At 34.6% G+C, this 19,190-nt stretch overlaps 1 protein-coding gene across 2 annotated transcripts in view; it reads left to right on the forward strand.

Moving 5' to 3' along the window:
• MYOF (myoferlin) overlaps positions 1 to 19,190 on the forward strand; it is a 72,801-nt gene that overhangs the window by 52,735 nt on the left and 876 nt on the right. The window contains exons 33-53 of one of the 2 annotated variants that reach the window (XM_075026083.1): positions 1,369 to 1,550; positions 1,644 to 1,802; positions 1,964 to 2,062; positions 2,361 to 2,522; positions 3,100 to 3,265; positions 3,843 to 3,919; positions 7,701 to 7,712; positions 9,089 to 9,187; positions 9,849 to 9,974; positions 10,732 to 10,887; positions 11,001 to 11,092; positions 12,444 to 12,614; positions 13,153 to 13,301; positions 13,521 to 13,660; positions 14,627 to 14,715; positions 14,801 to 14,896; positions 15,520 to 15,661; positions 15,979 to 16,078; positions 16,942 to 17,135; positions 18,170 to 18,279; positions 18,620 to 18,767. In XM_075026083.1, the coding sequence (XP_074882184.1) occupies positions 1,369 to 1,550; positions 1,644 to 1,802; positions 1,964 to 2,062; positions 2,361 to 2,522; positions 3,100 to 3,265; positions 3,843 to 3,919; positions 7,701 to 7,712; positions 9,089 to 9,187; positions 9,849 to 9,974; positions 10,732 to 10,887; positions 11,001 to 11,092; positions 12,444 to 12,614; positions 13,153 to 13,301; positions 13,521 to 13,660; positions 14,627 to 14,715; positions 14,801 to 14,896; positions 15,520 to 15,661; positions 15,979 to 16,078; positions 16,942 to 17,135; positions 18,170 to 18,279; positions 18,620 to 18,767 (2,669 nt within the window). Of the gene's footprint in view, positions 1 to 1,368; positions 1,551 to 1,643; positions 1,803 to 1,963; positions 2,063 to 2,360; positions 2,523 to 3,099; positions 3,266 to 3,842; positions 3,920 to 7,700; positions 7,713 to 9,088; positions 9,188 to 9,848; positions 9,975 to 10,731; positions 10,888 to 11,000; positions 11,093 to 12,443; positions 12,615 to 13,152; positions 13,302 to 13,520; positions 13,661 to 14,626; positions 14,716 to 14,800; positions 14,897 to 15,519; positions 15,662 to 15,978; positions 16,079 to 16,941; positions 17,136 to 18,169; positions 18,280 to 18,619; positions 18,768 to 19,190 lie in introns of those variants that run through there. The other variant, XR_012650128.1, reaches the window with a different exon arrangement.

Raw genomic sequence — 19,190 nt, forward strand, 5'->3', positions numbered from 1 at the left:
TGTTCAGTATTTTATGTTAATTCATTACTGAGATGAGCTTGTAGAAAACTACACTGTGCCTTACTAATAAGCATGGCTTTTGTTTGTTTACACAAGTGTACCTGTTGCCCTTTTATTTCCAGCTCTTAGGTATTCCTACACACAGTGTTGTATCCATTTGGCATCTTTGTAGTCAGGCTAATTCAATACTCATGTTATCAAGTATTTAATTTTCACTAATTAGAATTAAAATTCCACTGGGAAGTCAGAGAGCAAATTGAAATTAGATTCTGTAAGAATATGACTTTACACTTCCTTTAAATAAGTTCAGCCAAAGACAAAGGTGAAATGGACACTTTAGAATTTTCCTTCCCCATCAACCTCCATTTGCATCCTTCTTTTTCTCCCTGTTTTAATTGATGAGTAAGTGTAATACATTTGTTAATTTGTTGCAGAAGATACAAAGCTAGAGATATTTTAGTGCTGTTTTCTGAAATGTACAGCTGCCTGTGTGTATTTGGTCTTACTTCAATACACAGCACTTACTTACTTAAAAACAATACAAAGAAACAAGAGTAAATGCCTCTAATTTGCCTATGTAGAATTCAAGATAGGTACCTCAGATGCAGTCACACATAAACTAGCACATCTACATCTTATTTTCCTCTAAAACTAGTTTGAAGAGTTAGCCAAATTTTGTAAAATTCTGATCATGTACCTAGCCAGAAGCTGTTGAAACTGACCTAAAGATAACCTTTAAAATAGCCTCTAGTCCTTAGTAATTGCAATTTGTACAGGAAATGTTAATGACCATCATCAGATACCTTCTACAGAGCTTTTGATGATTTAAAGGCCTGCCAAACACTGGGCTTAGACCACTCTAATCATTCAGCTGTTTCACAAGAAGAGGTTGCTATAAATAAGCATGTTTGAAACCAAAGCTTGGTCTGAGTAATACAGCCTGGGAGAATTTGGTGTTCAGCAACTAGCCAGAACTAGACTTATTTCTTTATATTATTTATGAGGCTGTACAGTTGTATATCAATGGAGACAACAAAAAAAGTTTCTAAGGACAATATTTAAGAGGAGATTAGCATAGCCAGTGTTTCATTTTAGTTTTCAGGTTCTCTTTCTGATTTGCAAGATGTTTTATCATTTTCATTTATTACTCTGTTAATCAAGACTTGTATAAAGGAAGTTATTTAGTAATTAAATGGAATTTGCCTTATATGTGTATGTGTGGGCTTTTGTTTTACATAGAATGGCTTATAGAACTGGTAATGAGAGAAGAAAAATAACATTTGATAAACATTGTGCTTGTGTGCCTTATGGCTTGATGGGGTTGTTTGTCTGTAACTCTATGCTTTTAATCTTTGTATGGTATTTCAGATCCGTATGCTCATGTTTCTTTCCTCCATCAAAGCAAAACAACTGAGGTCATTCATTCAACTCTAAATCCTACATGGGACCAAACTCTCATATTTAATGAAGTTGAGATCTATGGGGACCCACAAACAGTAGCCCAAAACCCACCTAATGTTGTTATTGAACTTTTTGACAGTGACCAAGTGGTAGGTGAATGCTTTTTACCCTGATTATTTTATTATTTATTTATATTAATTGAGAATAACATTAATGGCTATGATTGCTATTTTTGGTTGCAGGGTAAAGATGAATTCCTTGGAAGAAGTGTTTGTTCCCCTATGGTCAAGTTAATCCCAGAAGAGGACATCACACCAAAACTGCTCTGGTATCCTGTAACAAATAATGGCAAAGCTAGTGGAGACATTCTTTTTGCTGCAGAACTTATTCTGAGGGACAAGGTATATATTTTTTCTATATAATTTTTGTGTGTATATATAATACAATTTATTATATATCCTTTTAACATTAAGTCATAATGTGAAGAATTGTCTTAATACTTGCAAGGTATTTCATTTAAGGAAGATGAGAGAAACTAACACTCATGTTTGTGTCTTAATAGGGTGGCACCAATCTTCCAATTCTTCCATCACAAAGAGCACCAAAGCTTTACATGGTACCTCAAGGGATCAGACCAGTAGTTCAACTCACTGCTGTTGAGGTATGGCTTATTCTTAAGCTAACTGAATACAAGTACAGTCATCTCATCCTCTAAATAGTATGTTTGTGTATTTGCTTCAAGAAAAAAATATTTCATAGTGAGAAATACGGGGGATTTTTTAAGTGGTTTTGAGTTTCATTTTTTCCATTAACTTTCCTAGAACAACCACCTTGAAATACTTTGCCAGTCACATTTTATTATTGAAAAGACTTAATTTCTTCTTTCCTACTTCTTGAGTATCATATTAACCATATTGATATCTCTCCCACTTTTTCTTATATTGGATTTTATTTCACAGATTCTGGCTTGGGGGTTGCGGAACATGAAAAACTACCAGTTGGCACCTGTTATGTCTCCAAGTCTCATTGTGGAATGTGGGGGTGAAATGGTGGAATCTGTGGTGATCAGAAATCTCAAAAAGACACCAAATTTTCCATCTTCTGTCCTCTTCATGAAAGTTGTATGTTGCAAAAAACTATATAACTGATTTTGCTATAGATGGCTGGTATCTCATACTTTTAAAGGTCAAGGATTTGTTATGCAAGAATGAACAGAAAAACTTGCACATCCTTTTTTGACTTAACATAAGGAATTTACTGAGCCTGAAAATTCTAATAGAGATTCTATAATTCTAAAGATTCTAATAAAGATCACGTAAACATGTCTGTACAGTCATTGATAATTTATACAATTTTATATGCACAATCCAGTGCAGTATATATATACATATATATATATATTTATTTGAAAAGGCATCAGTTTACATGTAGATGTGTGACTACTTTCCTACTGCCAGGATGGGAGCTGTGCAAGAGTCAAGAAAATTCAAGATTCGAGGCAGTTAAAATTATTCTTACTGACTTGTATTGAATCATAATAAAAGGTTAGAAATTTTCATTCACCATACAGCCATAGAACATAGTAGTTCAATATTAAATAAATTAAGTAACAGCTGTAATTTAGCGGGGGTGGGGGATCTTTAGTCTTCATTTTCCTTCTGTTTGCATTATAAACAAACTCTAATCTTTCATTTTTAGCTTTTGCCAAAAGAGGAGTTATACAGTCCATCTCTTGTTATTAAAGTAATAGACCACAGACCATTTGGACGGAAGCCCATCGTGGGACAGTGTACTATTGATTTACTGGAAAGCTTTCGCTGTGACCCCTACACTACTAAAGAAGACATTGCACCACAACTGAAAGGTAGACAGCTGGAAAGTGAAAAGTTCTACTTTCTTAGGAGATGCTAGAATAACCTATCTTCAGTGTTTACATACTGTACTGATGAATAGTCATCTTGTGTTGTGGACTTATTTGGAGATAACATGATCTGAAAGAAAAATCTAATCACAGTATTAATTAGTGCAAAGGCAAGTCCACTCTTAGACTTAGTAAGCTGGTTCCCTGAAGTTCCTTTTTAGTATCAGCTTGGAATTTAACTACCTGCAGATTACCCCTGCACTAAGTACTAAAGTAATGATCCAGTATTCCAGCAAGAATGCTCTGAATACAATGCTGACATTTTCCTCTATATTTTTTCCAAGTTTTACTCTTTTTTTTTAATTCTATATATTTTGGAAACGTTTGTGTATCCTGCACAAAAATATGTTGTGTATTTTTAGCAAAAATGGCAACTAATTGCTTTCTTTAGATGATCAAACATACGGCCAATGAATTATTTTACATCTTCTGTAACTGTTTGGATTTCAAATCTGATTAAAATGTTCAGTAAGATATTTCTCCTACACCATAGTGCCTTAATAAAATCTTTGGCTTACAGTTAGTCTACTATCTGCTGCACCTCGCCAGGATACGGTAATTGAAATGGAAGACACACAGCCACTGCTAGCAGCTCAGGTAATCTTTGAAATTTGATGCTTGACTTTCTTCTTCAGATCTGTGATTTTTGAGAAACTATCAAGACAGCAAAATTGTCAGAAACATATGCAACCTTCTGGAAAGCCAGATGGAATAAAGTTACTTTGTGACAGGAAAGCAAAGGAAATATGTTAATTGTTTTAACCTCTGTTTGCCTATAGTAAACATCAAACTATGGCTTTTTGTGCATGGTAAAGTTCACCCAGTAGCTTAAGAATGAATTCACATGTTCAATAGCTACTGAAAGCATATGATAGAACATTACCCAGTTGTCCACTGGTGATGGTTACAGCAGCCTGATCTTGCACAAACTGAGTGGTTCTAAATAAAGGAGCTAGAAGTAGATGCATGCTTTGGTGGGTACAGAATCAAAGCCATGGTAACACAGACCTTCAGCCATTCGTTTTATCACAGTTGTGGCTTTGCCTCTCTTACCATGAAGTCATCCAAAACTGATAACACTGAAACAATTTTTTCTGAACTAACACTTCTTTTCTCTCCTTTTCTGTTGTGCTTTCTGAATCTCTCTACTGCTCTGATTCTTTCAGGACCACCACAATACAATTTTACTTTCCAGGTAAAAAATAATTCAGCTTGCAGAACTTTACTCTTGAGTTGAAACATGAATGAAGACAAATTCCAGACAGTACATTTTCAAGGAAAAATTTGCAATTATTTTAGGACTGTAAAATGTTCCCCTTACCTAGAAGGTGTTTTCGTAAATTTCTGATGACCTGTTATTTTAAAGGAAGCACAAAAGTTATGCCCTTTAATATAGTAATTTTGCAGGCTTTTAACCCAAAACTTTGATTTTTCAAAAATGCAGAATTTTTTGTTTTGTTACAGAGGTCCCAAAGTAAATACTACTGAATTTAAACTTTCAAACTCTCACTGCTATTTGAGTATGTTATTGATTGCATTGTTCCTCCTTCACTTCTTCTTCTGCATCTTAATGTTATGATATTCAGACTCTAATTTAAATATCTCATAGGCAATGTTCTTGTATTTACTTTTATCATACATCTAAATTGTCTTTCATTTAGAACAGTCTCTAACTTTTATCTGAATTAGGCCTTCTATTCTAATATAAATGCTTTATAGCTGGTACAGAGAATTTTTATTTCCTTTAAAAATTTTAAGAAAAGACATTAAAAAAATAAATCTTAGCACTTTGAACTCACTGGCAAAATTGATTGAATTTGTGTAGTTGATTTCAACTATAAGAGGGAAAATTTTAAATGTTACATAAGGTGAAACACAATTTCTTTTAGAGTTTGACATCACCCGAGCCAAATATAACACTAGATACAGTGATAGCATCTATAGGAGACAGGAAAGAATATTCAAAACAATTCAAATTGAAATAAGTACCAGTGTGGAAAATGTAAGTGATATGCAGACAAAACCCTGAGGACGCAAAATGCCAAAATTTCATCAATTACATTCCAATTTCCAGTGTTTAAGCAGTATGTCAACAGCACTCAGCAAAATGGCTTCTCCAACAACAGTGCATGTATGTATGTACCAAGCTAATGCATGGAGATGACCAGAATGGGGTTGGATGGGGAAAAATGTTAATGTGATGTGGTCATGAGGCTGTACTTCTCTTGGCAATTATTCCATACAGAGATTTTGGAGGAGATGATGCTCATGAGTCTAGTATGATTAGTTACAAATATTAAGGTATCCTTCTTCAAAGTCTCACTGTGTGTGCACAATATGTATGAACTACTAAAAACTTCTTTTGTGTGCCAGCTTATTTGGAATCTATGTATTAAAAGCACCAAAATCAACAGGAATTATTTAACCACACTATTAATATTTAAACTTTGTTTAAAAGTATACTTTCTGGAGAATAAAATAAATCTACAGTAAATAAAATTCTAACTCTTAACTCTAGGGATCCACTGTATCTCTTGGGTTTTTCTCCATGATTTCAAGAAGTTAAAAAAGCTAATAGTTCAGTGTTAGTGTCTTGAAAACTTCATGTATAACAATCTACAGTGAAGTCACTGGGTACATTCAGAAAGGACCGTAACTGTTACATGAGGTTTACCATGTGAATATTTCACTCCAAAATCTCAAATTTATCATATGGCATTCTGTGAGCACATCCTGCTTACCAGTTTTAGCAACAATAATATCCAAATATTGAAGACACATTATTTGGTTTGGGAATTTTAAAGAAGGTCTTAAGGTTTTGAATTTTTTTTTTCCTTAACCTCTTCCTCCCAAAGCTACCAAGTGCATTATTTGAAGAGACATTTGAAGGTATATCAAGGGGAAAAAAAAAAAACCCAAACTCACAAACCCTAATTTAAACTCTTCCAACATTATGCTTTGATGAAAGGTTCAGAGTTCTACACAGTATACTTTGTGAAAAAGCTTTAAATTGGGAGTTTAAATTATTATTGCATAATTATGCAAGCTACCCTTCATGTTGTCAACATTACAAACCAGTGTTTAAACAGTCAAATTTAAGTATGGCAAAGTATTCAAAATTACCTCATGAATTCTGCCTGTAAGTTTTGCAAATCACTAATGATACGGTTTCTGAGAATAAATCACTCAAATTGCCTTTAGAAATCTGACAGTCCCATGCAAATCTGAAAAAATTATGCTGTATTTCTGATTTGAAGTTAGACAAGACTACTAAAATACAGTAGACCTGAACATCCCAGCAAGATAATTACTTACAGCATAGAAATGGGAGTAAATGAGTATGATATACCAGAGTGATGTCCTGACCTATTGATGCATTTGGCTTGTATTCATAAAATGTTCTGCATATTTCTTCCGCTTTGCACAAAAAATTATGGAATATGCCTTTAAATTAGAACACAAGATATGATCTATAAACACTAGCAAAAATCACACGTGCTAATCATGGCTTCCAAATGGGATGCATGGTGGACTATCTCTAATGGACTATTGGGTCATAATTAATGTATTTGTGATTTAACAGGTGAAGCATTTTGGATTGTGCAGATTGTTATTACACTTATACAGATAAATCTATAGACACATATACTGGTTGCTACTGAACTTTATAATTCTTCACATTTTTTCCAGACTCCTGAAAATCCACAGCCTGTAAACAATTGAAAAATGATCGTAGAAGGAAAAGGGAAAAGGCTGTTGAGCGTTATTAGCAAATTGTTTTATAAAGGAGTAAATATTTGAAAAGGGCAAAAAATCACTTGAATTTTACGTATGTGAAATTTGTTTGGAAAAGAATCTCTGGAATAGATTCAGTTTTGTAAGTGCTCTTAAAAACCTCTTTCATCTGAAATGAATCAGATCCAGTGCTCTCTGCAACCACAGATGAAAGCAGGGAATGATGCTACTGTGGAAATCAATGAATAGAATCCAGAGTGTAACACTGCAGTAAGAAAACCCAAGTTTCTCTCAGTTTTGCTTTGTTATATGAAGAACAAAACGCAGGGTGATAATGTCTTACAGGCCTGAAAGCTTGCTTTTTAAAACTTTTATATGTATGCTCCAGTTTAATATCTAGGACATACTGATACCAGCAGAAAAAGAAAAAAAAAAAAAAAGAAAAAAAACGTTACACACATGGTATCTGAATATTCTTGAAAAGTATTTATAAATTATTGGTGTTAGTAACTTACTTTACATACATACTATATACAAAACCCAAAACTTTTAAAGCCTATTTAACTGTATAAAATTCTACAAATCATACCCTTATCATTATTTTTATTTTGCTCTTTTTTTATGAATTGATCCTCATGAGCAGCTTACGGAAAAGGTAATGTATACTACTTTTTAAAATCTACACATTGCTTTCTTGTAAATGAGCTCTCCAATTGAAAATTAGTATATCAATAATGCCTCCTAAATTAGCATTTTAAGCATGTGGATGAGAACAGTAATCTCTGAAAATGTTTGACATAAAACCTACAATCAACTTGTAAAATTGTAAATTTAGGAAAAATATGCAAGACTGAAACAATAACCCCGAGATATTAAAAAAACAAACAAACAAAAACAAACAAACAAACAAAAAAGACAAAACCAAAACCAAACAAAAACCAGCCTGACATTTAATGATCTGTACAATATTTTAAGACTCTCTTTAAATCCAAACAATCTTAAAGATTTTTCCAAATTTACACAGTGAATGAATACTATTCATTCTTTTCATTCACACTGAATGACTACTATTCATTACCGACTGAAGTATGTTTTCGGGGGCAAATAATTATATTATGCAATCCCTATGGATACATACAGAAAATAGCACTTTGTTGAACAAAGTGATTATCAGACTTAAATAAATAAAAATATTAAAACCCCCACAGAAATACTGTCTTAATGGAATGTATAGATTGCTAGCATCTAGGGTTTCATGAGGCTCACTGAAGTATTATTTTTAAGAGGGCAAGACTCACTGCTGTTTCTTTTCAACTGCATTTGGTAAACATTAAGGTAGAACTCCCAACTGCAAGATTTTGTCATGAGACAGACAATCTCCCCTGGTTTTAATGGAATGATGTATGGTTAGAGCAGTTATAGGTCTGTCCCAGTGTTATTATATGGCAGCAGTTTTGAAATAAATGGGAACGGTGAAAGCAAACTATTTATCCCTCAGGAAGAAGTTTTCAACATGCTCGCTGTAGTTTTTACAGTCATGCAATTCCTGTAATGAAAATACCATGTATGATGGTGTTTTTCCTTAACAGCTGGAATAATGACTGCACCAGCTAAGTGTACGTTCAGTTCCTCTGACTTAAATAATCTAGAACTTAGGCAGCTAGGCTGTGCTGCACTGCCAGAAGATGGAGGAGAGAAATATACACACCTCCAGAAGTCAGTCCTTTGAGACAGGTATCTAGATACCAGTAATTAATTGCTTGCTTAGAGATGGCTGGCTGTTGACTATCAATGCAGCTGGATTATAGACTAGATATCTAAACCTGGGTAAGAGAAATTCTGTCTTTTTAGCCTTAATATTTACATTCTAATTCTCCTTCAGATAAACATTTAGTATTATTAAACTGATAATAAGTTTTAGAGTATACTATCTTTCAGTATGCTTAATTGTTCATTGTTTCTGCTGTATAGCATGATACGAAAGAGGCATTATCTCCCAATAAAAGACTTTTTTATTTGCTTCTCTTTAAGGAGGAAGAAATTGTTGATTGGTGGAGTAAATTTTACGCTTCAGTAGGAGAACATGAAAAATGTGGACAGTATATTAAAAAAGGATATGACACTTTAAAGGTATTGCTCAGGATAAAATAAATTAACATAGCTTAATGTTTATAGGCCCAAAACCTGGTCAGAGCTGTGCCCTTTATTTTTTTAAATGCTCTTCAAAATTTAACTGTGCATGATTGCCTGTAAAGGGCCATTACTAATTCATGTGGTGAAGTGAAGGTTTTAAGAAGGTATCTTTGCTTCTTTTCTACTTAACTACATTTATTAAGAGATGTATTAAAAGTTTAATCTACTCTTCAGTCAAATGGAATTTTACCCTTGAATTCTTTGGGTACCAGGCAGATCCTAAATAAACATACACATTGAGAAAGTATGAACACAGAGGATCAGTACTTTTACTGTCTGTTGGTTAGAAGTTGAAGCCAGACCACTTTCATTTCTCATCTAATACACATAACAAAGAAAGTAAAGATAAGCTTGTGAAATGCTATTTATGCTGTTTTTAACAAGACTTAAATGAAGCTTGATAGCATGTTCTCCAAACATTGCATTTGCTTCCACTTCGATGTAAAAATAAAAATAGTTCCAAATGCTTTGGTTCCTAAAGATATTTCATCAAACATACAATACTCTTTGCAGTGCCACAACAGTGGAGCTGATATGTTATGATAATTTCTAAACTGCACTTTTTTTTCATTTTCCATTGTTATTTCCTTGTTTTAAGGTGTACGACTGTGAATTGGAAAAAGTACCTGAATTTAATAGCTTAACAGACTTCTGTGATACATTTAAACTATACAGAGGCAAATCTGAGGACAGTGATGATCCATCAGTGGTTGGGGAATTCAAGGTAAATTTCAAATAACGGGCAACAACCAAATGCTAGATGCAGTCTTTTGTATGTAAGTGGCTATCATTTAAGTAAGTCTACATGCAAACTTTTCAGCTTAAATATGGATGCATGCGTTAATAGGGGCAACAGATGGTCGTAACTACTTAGGTACAGGCCCTTCTTTTTCAAGGAAGGTACAGCTACACATTGCTCGCACTAAATGTGATGCATGTTAATTTAAAAGAAATATCATCCCTGCTAATGGGATCTTCCCTGGTACCTGTGGAACAGAACCTTCCCTGATAACCTCTTGAATAGGGCTTAACTTTCACCTGCAGATGTTTTGAGTGAAGTACATTTTTAGAATGAATTGGGAAAAGGTATTTTGTACTATTTCTGTGACTCTATGACTTTTAAAAATTAAAATAATGTTAACATAAAAAAAAACCCAAACATTAAATTATGCTTTTGGAGAGGGAAACAAATATGAAGTTGTGTTACATATTCTCAGCTGGAGCAAACTGAGTAATTGTGTTGAAATCAAAAGAGCTGTATTGATTTAAATCAGCTAAGGATATAACCTTGCCTTTGTAGTAAGTCTTATCCAAAACCCACTAAAGTAAAACAAAAGACTTCTAAGTGACTGTGGATCAGGCTATAATTTTGCTACTCCTATATAAAACAGTGTGTATGTGTAGGATAAATAAGAAAAAACAAACCTAGCAGAGTGACTTTTCTACATTTATCTTGACTGAGTCTTTATAATATTTTTTAGGGATCCTTTAAAATCTATGCATTACCTGATGATCCTACTATTCCAGCTCCTCCTCGCCAGTTCCGTGAGCTACCAGACAGTGGGCCTCAGGAGTGTATTGTGCGAATTTATATTGTTCGAGCTTTGCAGCTTCAACCCCAGGATAATAATGGGCTGGTGAGACTTTTTGCTTTTAGAATATCTGTGAGCTAACTCTGCTGTAGTATATTTTACATAAAGTTAGTCTTGATAACTATTTCTTAACAATATTTTTTTCTTATTTTAAATAGTGTGATCCTTATATAAAAATATCCTTAAGTAAAAAAGTAATTGAAGACAGAGATAATTATGTGCCTAATACTCTCAACCCAATTTTTGGCAGGTAACAAACTTTTTTGTATTTTCTATTTATTATATTTTAGAATGTTTTCCTATTTTTTAAGACAAACCATTATTTGAAATATTCAGCGCTCTATTCATAGTTATATACTGACAGTTAACTGTGAGTAAAGTTGGATACATAAGGCATTTCCCTTTGAAATCATTGGGCAACACAGGTGTTCGGCTAGTCTATAGATTTTCTGTATCACATGGGTAAATTGTACAAAGTCAAACAATGCATGTATCTTAAAACCACCCTGTCTTATGCATACAAGAATAACAATATGCTTATAGAATATGGAAAAAGTTTTAACTCTGAAAACTACTTGGATGACACGATGAGTAATCAGCTTAACATATATTCCCAGTACACTGGTCTTTCCTTCAAAGGCTAATGATATCTTTGAAATATATGAATAGAAAAATACTAATTAGGAATGGAGAGGTTGCATCATCTTTATAATTACTAATGAAATTCTGGGTCTGGTTTGGTGTCCAGTGTTAGAAAAGGATTTTGATAAATTAGAGTTAGGAGAGGAGGACTAGAAGGATCATAAAGAGTTTGGAAAGCATTCTTTGCACTGATGTGCTACAGGATTTCAATTGTTCAGATTATGCAAAGAAATAGACAGCAAAGAGACTTGATTACAGGTTAAAGTACCTTCAAAACACCAAGTTTTTCCAGAATGATTCTGGAAGTCAAAGTTTAAAAGTTAGAAATAAAACAAAACAAAAAAAAAAGATGCAGAGAATAATTAACCATGGAACATTTTACCTCAAGGGTAATGGATTCAGCAGCAGTAGAAACCATGAGGCTGCTTATCTGGAAAGTAAATTCAGAAAATTAATTTGAGAAAACTCTACAGTCTGTTTTGTGTAGGACAACTAGATGACAGAATAATCCCTTCTAGTCACAGAAGCTAAACATTTGGACCATATCTTTTAAGGCTCCGACTGTGTTTGTATTGTGGTAAAAAAAATTAAAAATTTCTAATCATACAGAAACTATGGATTGAACAACCATCCTTTTTACAGAGTGGCTCGCAGAGCCACACTAATTTCTTTCTCATTCCCAATTCAAGCTGCTGCACAGAACACATCTAAGTAATACATTGCGCAGAAAGGAAGGATATACTATCCATAGGAGTACGAACGGAAATATTAGTAAGCACAAATAGAAATTGGAGCACGAGTGGTAACTACTGCTAGATTTATCAGCATTGAAAACATCCCTTTAGTATCTTGTAAAGGTTATTGATCAAAAATAAAGTAAAAAGTGGTTTTTTTAAGTTCAAAAATAAAAAGTATTGCTCAAAAGTGCAATAGCGTTAACTGGACGTTTTTATGTTTAGAATGTATGAACTCAGCTGCTTCTTGCCTCAAGAAAAGGATCTGAAAATTTCAGTCTATGACTATGACACATTGACTCGTGATGAAAAAGTGGGTGAAACTATAATTGATCTCGAGAACAGATTCCTTTCTCGTTATGGATCTCACTGCGGCATCCCACAGCAGTATTGCATGTAAGTCATTTTGTCTATTGAAAAATTTTATCTGTAAGATCTAGTACCCAGTCTCTAAAAAATCTGGGCTTCCTGCATCTTAATTATATGGTTAAACAACAATGCTATGGCTTCTCATGGGTGTTTGTTGTGCTCACTCTATCATCTGAATTCCAAGTTAAGCTGCGAAGTCCTCGGAAGAGCCTTGACTGAAAACCATGATGTCTAACATTATAATATTCTCTTTATATGGTAATGTGTGTTATTTCTATTCAGAGAACACACACTTAATAGAATTTTCTGACCTACTCGTGGAAATAAATATGAAAACATCTGTTAGCGTAAATTATTTTGATATGTAAAGAAAAAAGTACTCTGTCTTGGAAGGTAATTCAGCTGCTACAAAATTATGTCACTGTATCAAACTGAAGTGCCCTCGATCTAGGCAGTTACAGCGCTGCCCTTTCTGAATTAGTTTAATGAATATATGTTACATGACATGTAAATGCCCTGAATGCTGAATAATTTTAGGATGTGTTTCTGTTGCTTTCCTAAAAAGTTCAGGTGTGAATACCTGGCGTGATCAACTAAAACCAACTCAGTTATTGCAAAATGTAGCCAGGTTTAAAGGCTATGCTCCTCCTGTCCTCTCTGAGAATGGCAGAAAGATTAACTACGGGGGACGAGACTATACTTTGGAGGAAGCTGGTGAGCTTGTTAATTTATTTTATATTTCTGTCTTAAATTCATACTGATACAAGTATAAAAATTCTCAGTTATTTATGGAAAATTAGGAAAAAATCTTTGATTTTTTAATGTTGAGCATAGTTTTCCACTAAATTTTAAATATCTGGTTTTAAATTTTAAAGTTCAAATGCAAATTCTAGTTCATGAGCCCCTGTACTTTTTCCGTTTCTTTTATTTCAGAAGCTAACAAAATTTTGCATCAGCATCTTGGTCCAGGTGAAGAACGGCTAGCCCTTCATATCCTCAGAACCCAGGGTTTGGTACCCGAACATGTGGAGACGAGGACCTTATACAGCACCTTCCAGCCCAACATCTCCCAGGTACTATGAACCGGTTTACTTCTGGTTTCTTGAATGCAGAAATGGAGCATTCCTGCATTTATATCGACAGAGTGGTATCACTCAGGGGCAAGAGGGCTACAAATTAATATTACTTGGCTGAGAAACTAAAGCAGGTTAGTCTAGAAACGTAACAAAATGCAGTTACGTTTTGCCATTAAGGCCCCCAAATGACACCTTAAACACTGACAGAGTGGAAATCGGGAAAGATTTATTTATTACTTTGTTACTGAAATAAACTGGAATATGTTTTTAATACCTCACCAACAATAAAGGAGACAGCCTGGCTCAAGAGGTTCCTGTCTAAATTCAACAAATGAGACCAAACTTGTCATTTCTCTACCAGATCCAGAGGTGCTAGTTTAAACACAAAGTCTTATATTGGACCTCTCTGTTAAGAGAGGACAATGGCTAACATTAGTTCTCTAGCATTTACTAACTCACTAGTGGTTGTTTTTTGAAGAAAGTTTCTGCAGCAACCAGAAAACTTACCTGCAAAAATAAAGGGGCTTGCATTTGAAATAGAATATAAAATCTGCAGTGGTTGCCTTACTTCAGAGTCTACTTAAGGGGACTGATCATCTGCACTGGGTAGGCCATCAGATGCAAACTATCAGCCACATGTATGACACTGCACTTAATACCACCTCTGAGAGTACAGAAACTTGGACTTACAGAATGAGAACTATTTAGGCACCCAACTTGCACTGAATTCAGTAGGAATTAACATCCCTACCATCTTCTGAATTCTTGGCATTGTTAATTTGAAGCTTATAGGAATTGGGCTTGCTCCTATCTGAAGTCTGTAGAAGTTCTGACACTGATAACGTGAGCTGTGCACTGTGGCTAAAATTAGTACTAAGCATGTCAATAAGCAGTTCCATGGAATTACCACGACAAATCTGTAATGCAACAAACAACCCTCATCCATCTTCTCCACTGCTACAGGGAAAGCTCCAGATGTGGGTTGATGTTTTCCCCAAAAGTCTAGGACCACCAGGCCCTCCCTTCAACATCACTCCCCGAAAAGCCAAGAAGTGAGTATCCATATATGCTATGCATTATCTGGCAGCCCTGACAAAGGCAATTCAATTCTCTTTCCCCAAACATCTTCTCTCTTAGGTATATCTTGCGCGTGATTGTCTGGAACACCAAAGATGTCCTTCTGGATGAAAAGAGCATCACAGGGGAAGAAATGAGTGACATTTACGTGAAGGGGTAGGAGCACCTTGTCATGTAACTCTTAAAAATGAATGAAGTTCAGAATGTCCTCGGAAGGCCTAGATGATGGGTTCCAAAGATGATTTGGTTCAGCCAAGTCAATGCACGCTACAGCCTCTGAAATAGTGCTAACCTCAGAGAAGTACAGAAGTATTATGAGACAAAGCATGACCAGTTAATGTGCAGTGAAAGATCCTAGAACTTCATCTCTTGAGATGGGAAGCAACTGAAAAGACAGTGAGTTAGCTTTGGTGCTGTGTAACCTGGATTCTTACTTTTTACATTTCCTAGTCTTAATGTAAAAAATTCAATAGAAATCAGAGAAATATACTACTAGGCTATTGATCCAATTTCTTCTAAAAAAGAAATAAAAAAGCCCTGCCAGCAACTCACCACTGATTGATACAGTACTGGTCTTAGCAGATCAGAAATTCAGTTCAGATGTTGCTATTTACAGTGCCAAATTGGAACCTAATTGAGAAAGGGTGTGAAAGACTCTCCAGCCCTCTGTGAGCAACTCTTACAGCTTGTGTGCAACCACTTAATGACATGGTTACAGTACAAACAAGCACCAGTGTAGTCCCACTGCAAACACCAGACACATCTCTCCCTATTTTCAGATGGATGCCTGGTAATGAAGAAAATAAGCAGAAAACTGATGTTCACTACCGATCATTGGATGGTGAAGGGAACTTTAATTGGAGATTTGTTTTTCCTTTTGACTATCTCCCAGCAGAGCAACTCTGTGCAGTTTCCAAAAAGGTAAGTATTTCTAAAGATTTCAATACTTAGAATACAGATTGTAACTAGTCTGATCATTTTGTACCTACATATTGAAGGAGACAGTGTGGCTCCGTTCTGCATACTTTTCTCAAACTGCTATTGTGAACAGATTCAATTTTGCCTTTGAGCCAGGAACAACAGACTGGCACCTACAGGATCTCCTCTTAGCAAGGGCAAGATTAGATCCTTAGTACTTCCACCAACCCCAGAATTCACAAGTACTAACAGACCAGAGCTTCGAATTTTCATAAGTAGTTTTAAAAAAGGTGCTTGGGTTTTGCTTTTTAATATTTTAGGAACATTTTTGGAGTCTTGACAAGACAGAATTCAGAATACCACCCAAACTCATCATTCAAATATGGGATAATGACAAGTTCTCCTTGGATGACTATCTGGGTAAGACTTCTAAGAAAAGAATTATTGTTGTCTCAAAGTAAGAGATAAAAATAAACAATTTTAAATTATTGCATAAGGATTGTGTTTACAAAGTGAGCCACTGAGCATGCAAATACACTCCTGCTTTCGCACACAGTACAGAGTTACGTGTGCTCATGAGTGAATGAGTGAGTATTCACTCAGTAAAGGCCTACTTGCAGGTAAACCAAGATACTTTTCATTCAGGTAAGCCCTATCACAAAGTGCATGAAATGATAATGTGCATGAAAAAACTTACTTTGCTTCTTTCTTTAAGTAAAATTACTTAAAACAAGAGTACTTCAATTCTAAGTAAGAGTATTTACACAAGGCTCTAATTTAGGTTAAGCACCATTATTAATTGCACTTCACACCATTATTAATCCCTACTTTTTGTAGAGATATTGCTCTGCAGAAGATTCTCTGCCCTGTATTAAGACAGCTCCAAAGTCTTTAGCAAATTATTTATAACCATCATTAAAGTTAGCTAAATCATGCATTTAACTATCAGAAATTACATTCGTATTACATTGCTGTATTTGGTTATCTTTTGTTTATGTGTGTGGGGAAAAAAACCTCTATTAAAAATCAAGTGATCTTGCATTAAAAAAAGGGGAGTAGAGCTTGCTAAGTCCAGTTTATCAACACCAGCAAGATGGGCTTAAACACAGCCTGATGTGTCCTACTTCCCTGCCTCACAACATCCTTAGACAAACAAGAATGTAATGTGTATGTTGATTTTTTTTCCTGTATAACATGTTTGGAGATAGGAAAGGTTGATGTTGAACCACTATGCTGTATGGTTGGTTGTGTCATGCAGTGGTTTTTTTTTACCCATCTCCTAGGCTTTGTGGAACTTGATTTACATAAAACAATCATTCCAGCAAAAGTTCCAGAGAAGTGCAATATAGACATGATTCCAGAATACAAGGCAGACAGTTCTCAGAAGGCTCCCAGGACCGCCTCTCTCTTTGAACAGAAATCCATGAAAGGATGGTGGCCATGTTATGTTGAAAAGGATGGCTCCCGTATTTTAGCGGTATGATTATTACCTCATTAAAAAGTACTTAAAACATGCTCATCTTGCTTTTCACATTATAAAGAAAGACGGTAAAGAGTCCCCCACTTAGGTCTTAGCTTTCAGTGGATAGACAGAGGAGGAATAAATAGAACATTCTATGCACAAGTTCAGGAATTTTGCTCCATCAACAATTTTTTTGTTTTAAAGTATGAGTTTAATACTTACATTTGTTTATTTTGTTTTTAACTCTGTTTAACTTGAAGGACTCTGGTGCCAGGTTGAGTCGTATTATCTCACCAAAGCAGACAACAGAGTTATTGTATGAATGCATTTATCACGTTATTGCTGAGGAGAAACACGAGACATCCTAACTGCATTAAAGACTAAACAAAGAAGTTTAAATCCAAAGCATTTTTGTACACAGTAAATATAATTTATATACTGAGAACCCAGACTAGTTTTGTGATTATGAGGGCAATCAGAAGACCTAAAGCATTTTAACCTGTACTATGAAGAATATAAATGCATATTTATCATTTGCTAGAATATTAAGCTGTTCAAGTGTGTCTGTGTCTTCTTGCTAATATTTTTCCCTTTAAACTTTATTACTGGAATTTAATAAATGAAGAAAAATATTCAGAAACATCCATCAGCCACAGCAGTATAAAAAATGAGATGCTTAGTCATTTGGAAAAGATGCAGTCCTTGGGTTGTTCTTGAAAGAAAAGAATTGTTTTTGTTTTGCTCCTGAAAGAAGAACTGGTTTTGTTTTGCTAAATCAGAAAAAAAACAATGTATAGATTAAACCTAGAACTACAAATGAATTAGCAGAACCATTTTATGTACTATGATTCTTTCTTTCTATTTGTCATTCTCTGATACTGTGTTGTGACACTGTCATAGTGCAGAAATAAGTGTATTTTGAAAAGGAAATGGAAAACAGACAGATGCACAAAATGAGCTGATCCCAAACTCTGCTGTGTAAGTACCAAGCAAGTACAATTAGTGCTGTTTCAATAAGATGCTTGTCTCATGCCACATGTTTTCTGAAGGGTAAAGTTGAAATGACGTTGGAAGTTGTCAATGAAAAAGAAGCTGAGGAAAGGCCAGCTGGTAAAGGAAGAGATGAACCCAACATGAACCCCAAACTAGATCTACCAAAGTAAGATATTTTCTCACTAGCTTCAGAAATATATAGTATCTGCTACTATGATGTTCTTGACAGAATCCGCATGCACTGAAGGATCTACTAGACATCAATTATCCTTTGCAAAACTTCATTCATAAAAGCTCATCTTGTTTCCATCTGCAAGCATTAGGATAAAATGCAAGGTGGTTTCAGTATTAATGGCACACATTTACTGCAACTGCTATCTTATATTACAAAACTATCTGTGTTTTCTTCAACCTCCAAACCAGAGTGTTTTAATGTGTTATACTCTCATGCTTAAGCATTCCCTGTTTTTATAGTATGAGTAATATTTGTTTCTTTCAAAATGCAGCCGACCAGATACTTCCTTCCTTTGGTTTACAAATCCCTGCAAGACAATGAAATTTATTGTGTGGCGCAGGTTTAAATGGCTCTTTATAGGCCTTATCATCTTGCTGATTTTACTCTTGTTTGTAGCAGTACTCCTCTATTCATTGCCGGTAAGAATTTTTAATTGTTACTGTTCTTCAGCTGTGGTATGAAGCTAGCTTGTATGTAAGTCATCAAGAGGAGTGTATCACTCCTTACTCTGAAAAGAGATTCTGTCAACTCAGTTTTAGCAGGGAGATAGGGATTATATCCTTATAGCCATAAACAATTTCAACTGATTTTTATTGAGAAACAATTAAAATTTATGTTAAAACTAACCTATTAACTAACAATGGAGCAAATGAGTGCCTTAGTGTTAATAACGCACACAAAAATAGTTAATAGATGGTCTAGAGTCTGGATTTCAGTCTACTTTAATCTGAAATATCTTACTCATTTTTACTGTATTTTAACTGAAATTACCATACCCTGAATACATTCTGATCCATTTTAATACCTTTAATGTCTTTTACAAAACTACACTGAAGTATTTT

Source organism: Buteo buteo, chromosome 4 (assembly GCF_964188355.1).
Source record: "Buteo buteo chromosome 4, bButBut1.hap1.1, whole genome shotgun sequence".
Taxonomy (NCBI): Eukaryota; Metazoa; Chordata; class Aves; order Accipitriformes; family Accipitridae; genus Buteo; species Buteo buteo.